The sequence below is a fragment of the Myotis lucifugus genome, unplaced genomic scaffold, assembly GCF_000147115.1.
Source record: "Myotis lucifugus unplaced genomic scaffold, Myoluc2.0 scaffold_131, whole genome shotgun sequence".
NCBI lineage: Eukaryota > Metazoa > Chordata > Mammalia > Chiroptera > Vespertilionidae > Myotis > Myotis lucifugus.
Window position 1 is genome coordinate 2,449,143 of NW_005871179.1, and position 17,237 is coordinate 2,466,379.

At 47.8% G+C, this 17,237-nt stretch overlaps 1 protein-coding gene across 1 annotated transcript in view; it reads left to right on the top strand.

Moving 5' to 3' along the window:
* The window catches only part of PHC2 (polyhomeotic homolog 2), a 49,043-nt gene that overhangs the window by 8,647 nt on the left and 23,159 nt on the right, over positions 1-17,237 (top strand). Inside the window, 2 exon segments of the mRNA XM_023758549.1 lie at positions 11,752-12,164; positions 12,422-12,587. Coding sequence (XP_023614317.1) covers positions 11,752-12,164; positions 12,422-12,587 — 579 coding nt within the window.

Below are 17,237 nucleotides of genomic sequence, written 5' to 3' on the forward strand. Positions count from 1 at the left end.
AGCAGAACTGGGAACCAAGTCTGGCTGAGTCAGATCCTGGATCTCAGGCATCTAGCCGTGTTTGCCTCTCTCAGTTCTGACAGTAATTTGGGGCTTTCTAGGCCTTTCTTATTTCTGACCTGAAGCTCAAAGAGCCAGCGGTTCTGAGACTGTCCTGGGGTTTACAGAGTCTAATGGAGGGCTCTCTTCTCTCAAGCCTGGTCAGGGTGACTGCAGGTGAGTCACAGGCTGAGGTCCAGAGCCCAGGTGTGGCTGGGACTGACAGTATGTGGCTCTCTGCAGTACAGGGACCAGTGGTTCCACAGAACTTTCTATGGAGCAGCTGTGAGCTGCGGACCACAAAGACCTCTCCCCCAGAGGCACAAATCAGTAGGCTTTGCATTGTTTCTGCCTCCCACCGTCCCCTCCTATTCTTCCTTTCTTCTCCCACCCCTTCCTCTCTGTAAACCCTAGGGTTCCACTCCCCCACCCCCACCTCCCAGATGGATGACAGCGGTGGTTCAGGATGCTGCAGATCCTCTCAGGGCCCCTGGAACAAACAAACAAACAAAAAGACTGAACTAACCCTATGACCTGATGCAGGGGCGGGGGTGGGATGGAAGGGCTGCCTGGAGCGGCACCTGCCCTGGGCCCCGCAGTTCCCCAGGCGGAGGTAACTCCTGGCCTCCTGCCCAGTCAACCCACTGCAAATGGAATGATCAGAGCATGCGTGCATGCCAGTTGAGGGGGGGGGGGGAAGGGGGAGCACAGAGCGTTTTTTTGTTTGTTATTGGAGCATTTTTTGAGCTGGCTGGCTGGCTGCCCCCAGGGAAAGTAACCAGTGGAGACTTGCGGTGGAGGGGCCGTGGAGGGAGTAGAGCAGAGGGGAATGTGTTCTCCTGGGGGCTGTTTCCTCCCAGAGCAGGCAAAGGCTCTAGTCCCAGCTGGGACTGCTCCCACTGACAGCTGTTTGGGGGCAAAGCCCCTCCCCCATGGCAAGCTCCCCGCTGTTCCTGCTCCTGTCACCTTGGCAACCGGCTTCTTTAGGCTCTGCAAATAGAAAAGGTCCCTTAAGCCCTGAAAAGGAGTGGGGGAGGGGAGTAAGGGGCGGAGAGCAGAGCCTAAGAGGTTGGGCTTCTCAGTGACCAGGACTGAACCACGGAGGACAGAGAGGGGCAGGCGGCAGGGTCCCAGGGCCTGGTCTCCAGGGAAGCCCAGTCCTAAGGGAGCTGGGTTCTTGGAGTCCTCATTCTAGTGGATAAACCCGAGGCCTTGGGTGCCGTCTGGCCCAAAGGTGAGGAGAAAGTTGCTGACCGGGAGGGAGATGCTGTGACAAAAGGGAACTGTCTGTTCATTGAAAACCCTGCGCCCTTTTCACACAATCTTTCACACAATCGTGCCGCAGATGCCCGTTTTTGTTCTGCCTCCTCGTCCCTCCTCAGGTCTCACGGAGGAGAGAGAATGCTCTGTTGGAAAGGACTGCACATAGCGGCTTTGTTTATCACAGAGAGGGTTTTGTGTCGGGGAGCAGTGATTTCTGTCTGTGATAGGCTGGACAGTGGGATGCTTGCTGATTCCAGGAATCTGGCGCACCATATCTCCCTCCCAAGCAGCTGCCAAACTGGGGGTACACGCACCTTTACTTAGAGAATCTAATAAAAAACAGAACATGCAGGTGGGCCTGTTATCTGGCTAGAATCAAAATTCCTAACCATTTTGATATAGAATCATGCAAGTAGCCATGAAGATCATTTCAACTATCCACTGTAGGACCAAGTTTAGATTACTAAGAATCTCCTTATATTGGGGGAATCCACAGGATATCAGTGGAATTTTATACTTCGTTCAATAACATCCCTCAGCATGGATGAGAGAGGGAGAGAGAGAGAGAGAGAGAGAGAGAGAGAGAGAGAGAGAGAGAGCGCGCTGTGATACACAGAGGACCTTGGAACTGTTGAGCACTCCTCCTTTCCTGGCATTCCTCACCCCAGGCTCCTGTTATGTATATTACTTCCATGGATGCTGCCAGCTAAGAATAGTAATTACAGTTCATGAACAATTCAATTCCAGGCACTGTACTAAATGCCTTACCTATGTATCTCATTTAATCCTAGCAATGATTATTTCATCTCACAAATTAAGAAGATATGGCTTAGAAAGAATAACTGTCATCCCCAAATAGTTTTTTCTCTTTAATTGTTCAGTTCAGCTCAGCAAATTTTCATTTAGCATCTATTATGTGCCAAACATAATGCTAACCATATGGGAGTCACAGAGAGGGGCAAGTTTGAATTCCAATAGGGGCTGTGGAAATTTGAGCTGCACCTTGACAAATGAGTAAGTTTCAAGAACTGAACAGAAGGAGGATGATCTCCGTTGGCACTGGGCAGTACCTACACCCGAGAGGCCATGTGTGCCTCTGACCATCTGTTCGTGTAGGTGGGACCTGCTCCTCCTCCCCTTCCCCTGACCCACTGCCATGAGCTCTGGGACACCCAGAAGACCTTTCCCCCGTCTCCCTTGTGTTTTATTCCAACACTTAGCCCCCAGAGCTTGTCTGTTCTTACGTTTCAAAAATCTACCAACTGTCCACAGATGACTGTTATGCATCCATCCCTGCCCTCATCCTCGCTCCCCAGAGGCTGCCAGCCAGAGACAGGATATTCCCGCTTGGATACCTCCCCACCCGATTTGACATGTTTAACATTTGGAGAATTCATAAACCAACAACCAGGAGTCTTCCTCTATGGAGGGGTCCCCTTTCCCAGTTCCTGACCGCTGCTCACCGTCGTAAGGTTTTCCTGTGCACCAGGCTCACAGTCTCAGGCTTATTTTAACTTAATTTTCCTTCACCAGGGAGGGGGGGGGTGTTATAAATGGGAAAAGCACAGGCTTTGGACTTAGACCTGGTTTCAGACCCCAGCTTCATCACTAGTTTTATGACCATCATCAATTGCCTAATGTCTGTAAACATCAATTCATTTATAAAACAAAGATGATTATATTTACCACAGGCTGTAAAGGTGAATGAGGTGGCCTGCAAAGTGACCACCAAAGAGTAGGCTCACGGCAGGATTAACTGGTTGCCGGGACGTCCTGCTCACAGCTGCTGAATCATCTTCCCCAGAGATTCTTTCTTCCTTGGCCAGAAACCCTGCACTGTGTCTTTAGTTCCTACTTTGTCAGTGGCAATGCCCCGACTATGGGAGAGACTTAATCAATAGCACGTAAGGGCTTCCTGATAGACTGACTCTGCCCTGGGGGTCGCTTCCCGACGCTCCCCCCCTTGCCCATTGCACCACTCTCACTGCCATGGCTTCCTCACACAGGCCTCCTGCCTCTTCCCCACTCCCACCCCTTTATGACTTTGACCTCCCACCTTCTGGCATAATACTCCCCTGCCTCTGTCCGTCCCCCCAAGATCCCCTCTCACGGTCTCCACAGCCTCCCGCTAAGCCTCCAAGGCCTGCGTGTTCTGTGTGCTTCCCGACTCGCACCCTGCACTCGCCCAGCAGCACTTTCTGAGCATTTGTTACATGAAGGCACTGGGCCTCATCTGTCAGGCGCAGTGGATTGCCCCCTAACCGCCTGCACTGTAGAAGTCACTTGGAAACCACTCTCAGCTTTTGCTTGTAAAACGGGAATGCTGCACATTTGCCTGAGAGGCTTATTATAAGGAATACATGAGACTCAAATGATGAAAAATGCTTTGAGGCATTCAAAGCAACATACAAATAGCTACCATTTATTGAGCATCTCCTAGGTATAAACAAAGGCAGTGAACATCTTTGTGGTTTAAGCATAATATTCCATTTGATTCTAACTTCTCTATGTAGTATGTATCACCATTTACAGAACAGGAAATCCACATACAGAGAGGTTAAGCAGTTTGTCTAAGACTGCACAGCCTAGAGGTGGCAGAACCAAGACTCAAAGCAGATCTGTCTGACTCTAAAACCCATGCCTTCAGCTCCTTAGGCTGCACTCCCTATCATCCTTCTGCCAGGGATGGGGTAGTTTCATTTTAATGCTCCAGGCTGCCTGGTAAGGAATCCTGCTCACAGAGGATTTGGGTGGCTTTGCCAGCGGGCTGCATAGCAGGCCTAAGGACACAAAAGCGTAGGTGCACCGCCGCAGAGAGCCCCTCAGTTGGCAGCCCTGATTTTATAACCCAGTTTCCTCTTACAGGGAAACTTCCCTTCACTCTGCTTCCCACCCCACCCTCTACCCCCACCCCCAGATTCCTCCCAACCCTCAGCTCCGAGGAACTGCACCGAGGAACGTTCATGTGATTGTTGCTTTCAGTTTTCCTAAAAGGAGCTTCCTTGTCTGTGTGTATCAGGCTCTGACCTCTGGAGTTGACCTCAATCTCAGTTATACCCTGAGGCCTGAGACATCTTTGGAGCTGAGCGGCCTCCTGAGGGTGCCAGCATCATTTAGACCTAAAATTGCCTCCTCTCTGGCTTTTCTCCCAGAGACACCCTGGGTTCCGCGGTACAGGATGCCCTACAGGTTCCTGAATGCACCCCCGCATTTTATAGCCCCAACTCTTCCCACATGCTGTTCCTTTTGTCATCTTCCTAACTCTGGATGGTGCTAATACTTTCTTCATCTGGGAAATCTTCTCTGCTCCCCTTCCCAAGCTGAACCCCCTTTTCTGTGTCCTCAGCATTCGGCCCTTATCTCCTATCATAACATTTACCAAGTTATGCTGAGAAATCTGTTCACCAGCTGTCCTTTCACTGAACTGTTATCTACCGTATTCTAGGGGCCATGTTGTAGGCAGCACCAAACATAGTACCTGGCCTGCAGTGGGTGCTTTGTAATGTTTGTGGAATGACTGAATGGCTGAAAGTATCTCTTCATGTAACTTTCTAAACCTTGAACAATAGCAGGTAGTAAAAAGTTATGCCATTCCTCTCTCACAGGTACCCTCCCCTCGTAATATTCCCGTAGCTCCAAACTCTAACCAGTTATTGACTGGGATGCTTACAGCACCTGTAGACTTTGCGACAAGAGTGCCAGCATTTCGGGAAAGTGGGCTGAGTCCTGCATCCTTGAAGCCTTGAGATCAATAGAGATCCATTACTGATAAGTTGACAGTGGATGCAGTGAAGGGGCGTGTCAGTAATCCCTCACAGTCAGCCCTCCTGCCTGGAGGACCTGAATCCCCTGTTGCTAACAACCAGCCGTTTGGGAACAGCAGTGGGCCTCTTCAGATTCTAAGGAGGCTGTTCAAGGTTAGAGCATCAGACCGTGCCCTGAGTCTCCTTTTAGCTGGGCCCTAATTCCTGCAGACCCCAGGCCTGCCCCTCCCCTGCTCCCCAGCAGAAAGGGCTGATGAAGCCTTCCAAAGCTGTGGCTGAGGTCCCATGGAACCAACCCTTTGATCCTTAGAAGCAATGAACTTTCTAGCAATGGGGAGTGGGAGCTAAAATGGGTGCAGGAAAAAAATGAAACTGTTGGACCTTAGGGAAAATATAAGAAGGAAGGTCCAGAGAGATTTCTGTGCATCAGTTTCATAAAGGGATATGCCCCATTCTAACTGTGGGGAAGAGGGATGTGGCCACCTCGGTAGCATGGCTTCAACGGGAAAGCCCTCCTTCACCACCCACACTGAGCTGGGGGGCTGGGAGAGGGAGAAGAATTCATTGGCCTTACCATGATCAGCAGCAAACATTTGCTAAGCATCTACAAACGTGTAGAGTATTATGTTGGACAATGCGGAAGATAAAAGATACATAAAAACTTCCCAGTTGAGTTAAAGCCATTTTTAATTTTTTTAAAAAAAGAAACATAAGACATCTTTGACTGTAAAACCATGCCATCTGGTTGGATAGATAGGAAATGAACACACAAAAGAATGCAAGTATTTCTGTTTAATCTAAGACACCACTGATTATAAGAGGCACCGTTATTTTTTTTACTAAGAAAAGCACTGCCAATTAAACCCACATTATCAACTGTATATGCATCCCAATTCAAAAGACATTAAAATGAGAGGTGGGAGAGACGAGTTAATTTTTAAGAATCAATGGGATACATATACAAGATAGTAAATGTTATCACAAGATGAATCAAACAAGCAAACAAAAGCATTCAGGAATTCCTAGGGAAAACTCACAGTTGAGGGTTAAGGCAAAGAGGGAGAAAACAGGAGCCGAGCCTGCGCCAGAGAAGCTTATGCCTCAGATCACTGAAGCAGGAGAAGGGAACTCCAGGAAACAGGAGGCTGAAACTGAACCCAAAAGGGGCTGTGATGTCCTGAGGACGAGGAGCAGGGCCGTTAGGGTGAGTTGAAGGTTAGCACAGGAAGGTAGTGAGCAGAGGCTCGACAGGAGGAAGGTCTTCCATAAACCAGAATGGTCTGCAGGGTGGCACCCACCTCATCCATGTTCTGTTTTTTGTGTGGTTGTTTTCAAGTTTTAATAAATCTTTATTGTTCAGATTATTACAGTTGTTCCTCTTTTTCCCCCCATAGCTCCCCTCCACCCCGTTCCCACCCCCCTACCCTTACCCCGCCCCCCGCCACTGTCCTCATCCATAGGTGTATAATTTTTGTCCAGTCTCTTCCCGCACCCCCACACCCTCTTCCCCCCAAGAATTGTCAATCCACTCCCTTTCTATGCCCCTGATTCTACTATATTCACCAGTTTATTCCGTTCATCAGATTTTTTATTCACTTGATATTTAGATTCACTTGTTGATAGATATGTATTTGTTGTCACTTTGTTGTTCATAATTTTTATCTTTACCTTTTTCTTCTTCCTCCTCTTCTTAAAGAATACCCTTCAGCATTTCATATAATCCTGGTTTGGTGGTGATGAACTCCTTTAGCTTTTTCTTATCTGTGAAGCTCTTTATCTGACCTACAATTCTAAATGATAGCTTAGCTAATCTTGGTTGTAGGTTCTTGCTATTCATCACTTTGAATATTTCTTGCCACTCCCTTCTGGCCTGCATAGTTTTGTTGAGAAATCAGCTGACAGTTGTATGGATACTCCCTTGTAGGTAACTAACTGTTTTTCTCTTGCTGCTTTTAATATTCTCTCTTTGTCTTTTGCCCTTGGCATTTTAATTATGATGTGTCTTGGTGTGGTCCTCTTTGGATTCCTTTTGTTTGGGGTTCTCTGCGCTTCCTGGACTTGTAAGTCTATTTCTTTCACCAGGTAAGGGAAGTTTTCTGTCATTATTTCTTCAAATAGGTTTTCAATATCTTGCTCTCTCTCTTCTGGCACCCCCATAATTCAGATGTTGGTACGCCTGAAGTTGTCCCAGAGGCTCCTTATATTATCTTCAAATTTTTGTATTCTTTTTTTTCCTTTGCTTTTCCGGTTGGGTGTTTTGGGCTTCTTCGTATTTCAAATCTTTGACTTGATTCTTGGGATCCTCTAGTCTGCTGTTGGATCTCTGTATATTATTCTTTATTTCAGTCAGTGTATGCTTAATTTCTAATTGGTCCTTTTTCATATCCTTGAGAGTCTCACTGTATTTCTCGGAGGTTTCTAGAAGATTCTTAAGTAACCTTATAACCGTGGTTCTGAACTCTATATCCAGTAATTTGCTTTCCTCCATTTCTTTCATTTGTGACATGTTTCTTTATCTCCACATTTTGGCTGCTTCCCTGTGTTGATAGAGTGGCTTTGTGTGCTAGGTGTCCTATAGGGCCCAGTGGCTCAGCCTCCCTAATTACCTGAGGTGGACACTCTTGGTGCATCCCTTTGTGGGCTGTGTGCACAGTCTTGTTGTAGTTAAGCCTTGATTACTGTTGGTATCACTGGGAGGAATTGACCTTCAGGCCAATTGGCTGTGAGGACCAGTTGTATCTATAATGGGAGAACTTCTGTGCTGGAGACACCCTATGGGGCAGGACTTGCTTCAGTGGGGCTTTGGCGCTCACTGAGTCTGCTCCCTGAGTGTCTCTTATGCATGTGAAGAGTTGTAATCTGGATGGTCTCACTCTGACCACTGGGTATACTGGCTCTTGGATCTCCAAGGAGGTGCAAAGTCCGCCATTGCCTGAGGCCACCCAGTAGGAGCTACAGAGAGATCTGCAGATTCCTCCTCTTTGTTTGGGGTTTGGAGGTGCCCAGATGAGGCGCAGCTGTGAAGCAATGCAGGCTGCTGACGAGCCTTAGGCCTTCTTTTGGAAGCTCTGGGGTTCTCTGACCCAGCTACAGTTTGACAGGTTTTTAGGTGGAGAAAGGCCAGGCCATTCTATGCAAAAGCCTCTGCGCACAGCTTGGGTGGGGTTGTAAATTGGGTGGGCGGGATCTCAGAGAATCACCAGGGTGGAGCAAACAGCAATGGCTGCCAGTCTGCTCTGCCCTAGAGAGGTCCCAGGGTCTGTGTCCCTTGGCTCCGTGCAGGAACAATGAACGTTGCAAGCACCTCTGCGAGAAAGCCGCCCTCACGTTCTGGCCCAATGCCAGACAGTCCAGTTTCTCTCTGTATGAGTCTGGGTCCCCAAATTCTCTCCCAGAATTGAAGTTCAGAGCAGTCGGGCACTTGTATCTCCCTCCCGATTGAAAAAGACAACAGCATACCCAGCTGCCAGCCCCTTTCACGCACGCCTCTGTACCTCCACACTTCCCCACCTCTGCACCTCCTACCGGACTCAATGCACTTTTCTCTTTCCTTCTAGTTGTAGAATTTCCACTCAGCCAGCCTTCCCGTGGTTCTGGATGATACTTGTTTTATCTTTTAGTTGTAGTTTTAATGTGGTTGTGCTCGGCAGCGAATTCAGGTGCTTACCTATGCCGCCATCTTGGTTCCATGTTCTGGTTTTGTGGGACAAACAAGCTGGAGCCCATGTTTGTCATTCATTCATTCAGTAATACTGATTGAGCATCTGCTAAATTCGAGGTGCTTTGGAGGAAACAAATCCCATCAATTCTGCCTACTGAAGGAGATAGTTGTTTACTGAAATAACTATGAGATAGGTATTATCATGACCCCCATTTTAAAGATGAGGACACAGAGGTACAGAGAGGTCAGGTGACTTCCCAGCATCCTACTCCTGGTCAGTGGCACGCTGTCCCTAGGACAGTGCAAAGCAGAGACCTCCAAACAGCTGGGAGGAAGGGGAGAGTCCTGCTAGCTGCAAGGCTGGGAAAGGGTGACCGGGATTTGATCTGTGGCGCTCTAGATAGCGTGAGACAAGACAAACTCCATAGCGGGGACAGTGAGCTTGGAGCAAAGAAATAAGAATTGAAAGGTTGGTTTGTGTTGTGAAAAGATCTTGAACGTCAGGGGCTTTAGATGGCTGCAGACAAAGGAGAGTCCCCAATGGCTTTTGATCAGGGATCAGATCTGTGCACCAGGAAGAGTACTTTGCAATCATCTGTAAGGTGGGCTATAGAAGAAACTGGAGTCACAGACACCCATTAGGTTATTGCAATACTCAATATAAAAGGACTTTTGACCCAGGACAATGCTGCAGTTAATTCATGGTATTTGTTTTTCATTAACCTCAGAAGGATGTATACTCCACCCAAAATACATTGGGGTCTTTTCCCCCCTTTATTGATTAAGGTATTACAAATGTGTGCTTATCTCCCCATTGCCCCCCCCACCCCCCTAATCCTGCCCTCACCCTCACCCCCTGTTGTCTGCGCCCATTGGTTATGCTTATATGCACGCATACAAGTCCTTTGGTTGATCTCTCCCCCTTACCCCCACCCTCCCCTACCTTCCCTCTGAGGTTATCTAAGCTTCCACGAGCTTTGTTTACAGCCTTGGCATACACTAGCATCATTTGTTCTAAAACAATTGCCTTTGGGTTTTCCACGAGCAGCACAGGGTCAGGGAGGGGGTAGGGTAGGATTGGAGGCCCAGGGATGGAGGGCCAGGAGGCCAGCAGTCGCCTTTCCCAATTTGGTAAACAAACATGTAGTGTCCCTAATTCCCTAACTATACTATTTATGTTCTATAGATCCAGAACCTTTCTTCTCTTTAACGTTTTCTTACAAATCCTGAATTTTAAACTAGTTTCCTGTGATAGCCGCTCACAATTGTAAAACAGGAAGAGACTTGTATGATCACCTAGCCCAAACCTCATGTTTCACAGATAAAACTGAAGCCCAGAGAAGGAAAGGGACCCATCTCAGGCCACACAGCCAGCGAGTAGTGGGATGTGCCACTGATCCTCTCAGCTCCTCTGACCTGCACCATCTCTGGCTCTCACCTCAGATAGGCAGCCCCCAGAGTGACTCTGTTCCCAAGCCCGGAATTCCTGATGCTGTAATAAGAGAGAAAAGGTTTTACTTGGATTTTCAGTGAGGATAAGCATCATTCTGCAGGTCTGTTTGGCTGCTGGAGCCTAACAGGACTGGCGTGGCATCTATAGTATCTCAGGTGCTTATCAACAGTTGTCTTAGAAATTCCTGATCGGGAAGTTTGCCTGATTAACATTTTTTGCCTGGTTGTTAAGTTTTGAGCTACTCAGCATGGAATTGGGAGACAAGGCTTCGGTTAGGGTCAGGGGCAACTTATAATCACCAAATGCCTGCTGGTGATTTTCATTTGGACGTTCCACCATCACCTCAAACCCAGCACATTTCTCTCAAAACCTCATCACCATTGGAGTTTCCCTCTTTCATCACTGACTGACATCCGGACCGTAGCCTGTGGGCCACCCATGTTGGCTCTCTTTCTGCCTGCAACAGTCCGTCACCAGGGACCACTTTGTTTTTCCTTAATGCCTCTTGTTTCTGACCTGGGTTTCAGTCGAATTTCCTGAAATGCTACTGTATACAAGGCATGAGGTAGACCCGGAAGGGAATACTAAAAATCCTCACCTCAAAAGGTCAGCCTGGTTAACATGCAGGGAGAGAAGGCCAGCAGCGAATGGCAAAAATGACAATAAGTTTCCTGACTTAGCACCCATCCAGTGTCAGGCATGAGGTTCTGGATTAAGAGATACCTGACAGTGTTGATGCCACGGGGTTTATGATCTGGAAGGAAAGAGAGCTAAGAACAATTGTAGCTCACTGTAATACTGCTGATTCTGATAGAGGTAAGCCAAGATACTTTGAGAATCCAATCCTGAAATAATGATTTTAATTATAGCTAGAAATGCTTGAACAGGACTGGGTGCCAGACACTAGGCTGTGCACATCATGTCATTTTCTCTCATTTTATTTGCAGTTTTGTTTGTTTCTTATTTCACCCTTACAACTTTTGGGGTAGGAACTATCTTTATTTCTAATTTTTAGACAAGGAAGCTGAGGCCTAGAGAGGTTGTGCACATAGCCCAAGGTCCCATAGTATGCAACAGAAGGTCCTGGTAGCCCGGCCCTGGTCTGCCTCCTGCCACAGTCTGAGGACCACTGTGTGCAACTGGTGCTTCCTGGAGGAGGCCAGCCTGGGCTGAGCAGAGGGTGAATAAGAACGAGCCAGACAGAGCTGGGTTGGGCAGTGGGAGGCTGCACGTATTGAAGGCATGGAAAAAAGCAAGCGAAGGGTCTGGAGAAGAGAGAGAACATGGCACCCTAGAGAATCCCGCTGGAATGTCAAGGAAGGCTTCACAGAGGAGGTGAGTTTTACATTGGGCTTTGAGGGACAGCCACAGGTCGTGTCGCAGCATAGGAGGAAAGCAAGAAAACAGAGAAAAGACTGGGCCATGAGCAAGTCAGGCTCTAGGTGAAAGGTGAAAGCAATCCACACTGAGTTTGAGAAGCCTCCTTTATGTGGCATGGGAGGGGGTCCATTTGGGGTGCTTTGCAGAGGATGAGGTCAAGCCACGCCCCCTCCCTGGTTTTTCCCCTTCAGCCTATGCTCAACTGCAGCCACACCAGCTCCTTTCCCAGCCGCCTTCAAAGCACCTGCAGCCCCAGTTTGTGATCCAGCAGCAGCAGCAGCCAGCGCAGCAGCAGCAGCCCCAGCAAGCACGGCCCGCACTCCAAGCCCAGTCCCACCCCCAGCTCGCCTCCATCCCTCCGAGCTTGGCCCTGCAGCCCAGTCCCGAATCCCATGCCATGCCTCTAGGCCCAGTTACATCCACCCTGCCTCTCCAGTGTCCCACTGCCAACCTATACAAGCCTGGCAGCACTCAGCATTGCCACCCTCCCACGCCAGATGCTGGGCCTCACAATGGGTATCCTGAGGGCCTGTCCCACACCCCTCAACGCAGGTTCCAGCACGCCTCCGCTGTCATCTTACAACTACAGCCTGCATCACCAGTGGTGAGTAAGACGATCCCAGGCGCAGGGAACAAACAGGGGCCACAGCTCAGGTAATCCCACAGCCCTACTGGGACATGTTTCTAGGTGGGGTGAGTGGTGAAGACCTCTGGATATTCCAAGAAAGGGGCCTCTGTCTAATGTGGGGCTGGCTAAATCTTAATGTCCTTGTCTTCTACCCAAGCTCCACGGAAGCAGGGAAGTGTCCAGAATGTAAAGGCAGTTCATGAGAAGATCATCCCTGTCCTGTGTCTTAACAGCCCCAGCAGTGCACCCCAGAGGACTGGAAGGAAGTGGTACCTGGGGAGAAGAGTGTGCCTGAGGCTCGGTCCCGCCCATCACCGCATCAGCAAGCCATTGTCACGGCCATGCCCAGTGGTCTGCCTGTACCCAAGAGCCCTAACATCCAGCAGATCCCAGCTCACGGTATGAAGTGAAGTGGGGCCCTTGGGGGAGGGGAGGGAGCTGGCCTTCCTTGCCATCCCCTGGCACATTATAGTTGGGCAACGAGAATGGAAAAGGAAACTATTGTAAGCCAAAGAGGCAACGAGGAAGCTGGGTAGGTGAAGATGGAGGGAAGAGAAGATGAACCAAGGATAAAGAAAAGGGGGCCTAGACGGTATAAGATAAAAGGCTAGAGAAAGGAGAGTTGAAAATTCTAGAAGCAGACTCAGGCCTACATGTCATTGCTGTCAGATGTGTCTACACATCCATATGCTAGCTGGGGAGCTCAGCAGGTATCCAGTTGTCTCCGTTCTCTGCTTCATTGGTAGGAGAGGAGTTTTTGACATTGGAAATATGACAAGATGGCTGTGTAGCTCCAAGATAAGGGAAATAAATGCCTAGGGGGAGCTGGAAAGGGATTCAGAATGAGTTCAGCTTGTGGAGAGCATCTTTGAAGGAACAGTGCTCGGCTGGGACCCCATCTGTCTGCCTGTGAGTGCCCAGCGACAAGTGGGCTTTCCCATGGCCTAGGTTTCAGGAGATTCCGCTGGATCCCTCTACCTTGGTGGGAGAGTCACAGCAGTAGTTCTGCCTTTGCAGCAATCCATTTGCTTTCCTTCCCTCCCTGCCAGTGTGTACAGCAATCTTGGCCCAGATTTCAGTGACATTCTGAGCCATTTGCAGCCTACAACTCAGGGAGGCAGTTCCAGTCATTGGACTGTGTGTTGGGGTGGGGGTGGGGAGAGCCAACAGAAAGTTTGGAAAATGAAGGAGAAATGAGAGGAATAGTACTTGAGGACAAAGTGGTGGGGGGGAGAGTAATAAATGCCCTATAATGAATGGAAGACAGGATCAAGGGAAAGGAAAGCAAAGGAATATGGAGAAAGAACATTAGAAAAAGTAAAAGACAGGAAGGAGTCCATTGTTCTCTTGGCACTTGCAAGATTCGTCGTTTTGAAAAGCAGCCGTTCCATTGTGGAATTGCTCTAATGATCAGAAAGTGACTCTTCAAATTAAGCCCAAATCTTCTCCCCTGAAACTTCTACCACTGGCTGTGATTGTCCTGTGAATTATAACAGAGTCCATCTCCTACTGTGGTTGTAGACAGTTATCATGTCTCTTTCCTCTCCCTCCCAATCAGCCCTGGCTGGTGTTGCTCACTGGTTAACGTGTCAGTCCGAGCACCAAAGGGCCATGGGTTCAATTCCCAGTCAAGGGCAAGACCCTGGTCAGGGTGCATGCGGCAACCAATCCATATGTCTCTCTCACATCAATGCTTCTCTCTCTCTCCTCTGTCTCTCCCCTCCCTCCCTCTTTTCCACTCTCTGAAAAGCAATGGGAAAAAATCTCCTCTGGTGAGGATTAATGAGAGAGAGAGAGAGAGAGAGAGAGAGAGAGAGAGAGAGAGAGAATATGAATATCCAGTCTAAAGGCTGAGACTTTTTTTTTTTTACCTATTACACGTCAAAAACTCCTATATTCCCACTGTTCTGGTTATTCTTGTCTAGGCACTTTCCACCTTTTCATTAATTCCCTTCAAGTGTGATCCACAATTAAGCACCTTAATTCCAAATATAAAAAGCCACAAGTCACAGTAAGTTGGGACTTGGATTGCTGTATTAGCCCTTCAAGGGGCAGGCAGGACTGTTTTCCAGATCTGCATGGTATGGTAGGGAGGAACTGAAATTTATTGAACACCTACTATGTGCCAAGTACTGTTCTAAGTTTTCCTTTACCCATGATAATAAGGCCGAGAAAGAAATGTTATGGCCCCAGTATTTCGAGGAGAAAACAAAAAGCTTGAAGAGGCTTCAGGTCACACAGCTATGAAAGCACAGGACTCTGGCTCCAGTGTCACCTTCCTTCATCAGGAAGTTGCACCCAGGGCCCCACATCAACTGCTCCAACCCCGGGGGATGACACTGTTGGGCCACAGCGCATTGTGTCACCTGAATTCCTGAGGGTTGGGTCAGCTTGTGTGTCTGCTTTTGTTTTTGAGGTTTCTTTTTACATGGACTGCTCTCACTCCAGGTCGCCCCAGCCCCAAACACATACAATTTATATTTTGTGCCAATGTCTAGTTAATGACATGTGTTAAATATCTTGTGAATTTATCCCAGAGTTCCAGCCTAGTAAGAAAATGGTAATAGTTAATAGCTAACATTTACTGGGCCCTCTCTGTCAGAGTTTACATGTATTTCCTCATTTAATCCTGACAGTAACCCTCTGAAGCAGGAACTTTTATCATCCCCATTTTAAAGATAAGAAAACCAAGGCATACAAAGAATATGTGGTGGGGCAGAAATGTTTCATATCTGAATTTTGTTATTCATTATATAATGCCTCTGCTAACTTTGCCATCTATCAATTATATAGCATGTTTTCTTTGTCTTTAACTAATTTGCTGATAGAAATGTTGAATAGGACCCAAATGAGGACACATGCCCTGTCTACAGGTTGGTGATAATCAACATTCTTTGTTCAAGTATTTGTTATCCGATAACCCCTAAATGAACTGACATTTGCCTACCTTTCTCCACCTTGTTTACAAAGCCCTCAAAAAATTTCTTTCTGTAATCTAATCAAGATGATATACACATAACAGGCATCCTGCCCCAAAAGGACTATCTAAGGAGAGAAGTAAGCTTTGCACAGTGGAAACAATGATCAGCCACCCAGCACTTAACTGTATAACCATCCTGTATGTATCTGAATGCCTGCTCTGTGCAAAGCACTGTGGGATGGGAGGTAATACATAGAGTAAAAAGATCTGTACCCTACCTTCAAGGAGCTTCAGTTCTGCTGGGAAAGATGATAAATGCACGGGGGGGGGGGGGGGACAGATACAATAAAAACTAAAATGTGATAAATGCTATAGAAGGATTATAGGCAAGTGCTATAAGAGGGAAAAGTTACTATCAAGTACAAATTATCAGGATAGATTGCAGAGAAATAGCATTGTTCTAGAGCAGGGGTTAGCAAACTGTATCCCAAGGGCCAAATCCATCACATCACTAGCTTGGTTTTTTATTGTTATTATTATTTGTTTTGGTTGTGTGTGTGTTTAATCCTTTCCCGAGGATATTTTCCCATTGATTTTTAAAGAGAGTGGAAGGGGAGTTAAGGAGAGAGAGAGAGAGAGAGAGAGAGAGAAACATCAATGTGAGAAACATCAGTTGGTTGCTTTCTGTACATGCTCTGAGCAGGGATTGAACCCACAACCTGAGTATGTTCCTGGGAATCAAACCGGCAACCTTTGGGTGCACAGGACGATGCTCAACCAACTGAGCCACTCAGACCCAGCACATCACTGTTTTTTGTACAGCCCAGAAGTTATTGATGGTTTTTACATTTTAAGATGTTTAAGAATAAAAAGAATAGTCTTCATGATACATGAAAATTATAAAAAATCCAAATTTCAGGGTTCATAAATAAAATTTTATTGGAGCACAGCCACCTGTATTCATGGACATATTATCTATGGTTGCTTTCCTGCTACAACAGCAGAGCTGAGTAGTTGCCACAGAAACCATATGTCCTGTAAAGTCTAAAATATTTACTATCTGGTCCCTTACAGAAGTTTGTTGGCCGGTTCTTGAGTCTTGACCTTGAAGGATAGGTAGGACCTGGACATGCAGAGTTGGGGAAAGGGCATTCCAGGAGGGAGTCGTGGAAGTAGAGGTAGGGAGTCAGGAAGATGTGGGCATGTTTGGAGAATAGAGAGAAGTTGTGTATTTGATCCTATGTTACCTTCTTTTATAAAACAAAATATATGTCCAAGAAATGTAAAGGCAGAAATGTGAATATTAATGAAAAAAGGCTTTGGAAATTTGAAAAATACTAGAGGGGAAAGGGAATGGGGAAAAGAGAAAGGGAGTGAAGCAAACAATCAAGAAACATAAAATAAATGTAAAACGTGGAAACAAAGACAAAGGGATGAGGGAGACCTAATGGGAAAAGAGAGAGAATATGAATGCAAAAAATAAATAAATAAATAATCAAGACAATGGGAAAATGTTGGGACTAGTGAGCGAGCAATCATGGAGAGATTCGTGTTGTCTACTCAGCACAAAGCTGGGAGGGGGGAGTGAACTTGTGACTCACTTACGGCTTTTGTATCCCCCACAGCTCCTAGCATATCTACCGAATGAATGTACTTCGCCAGGACCATTCCGTTTAAAGCAGTGTGGTTTAGGAAGAGAAAGTAACCTTTATTGGGCTCCAACTGTGTGCCAGGCACTGCTGGCACTTTGTGTAAATGTCCTCGGTTAACCTCCGCAGTAAGCCTAACAGTCGCATTATTCCCGTTTATGGAGGTGTAGCCGGGTCGCTTCGGTCATTACTCCGCAGTCCCCGCGGGGAGGATCCCGCGGGGAGGATCATGACTCCGAACACGCAGAGCTGGGCACACACTGCTGGGCACACACCGAGCAGGCATTGCCTGCAGTTACTATTATTGCCTCCGCATTGGCCCAGGCGGGAGGCCAGGCCACCGCGCGCTGGGGACTTGCGGCCCGGCGAGGGCAGACGTCCTCGGGCGCGCTGGCCTCCCCGCACCGAAAGCCCAGGTCCCTAACCGCCGCGGGGCTCGCTGCGGCTCCAGGAGAGCCGCGGGGCGGGGCGGGCGACCGC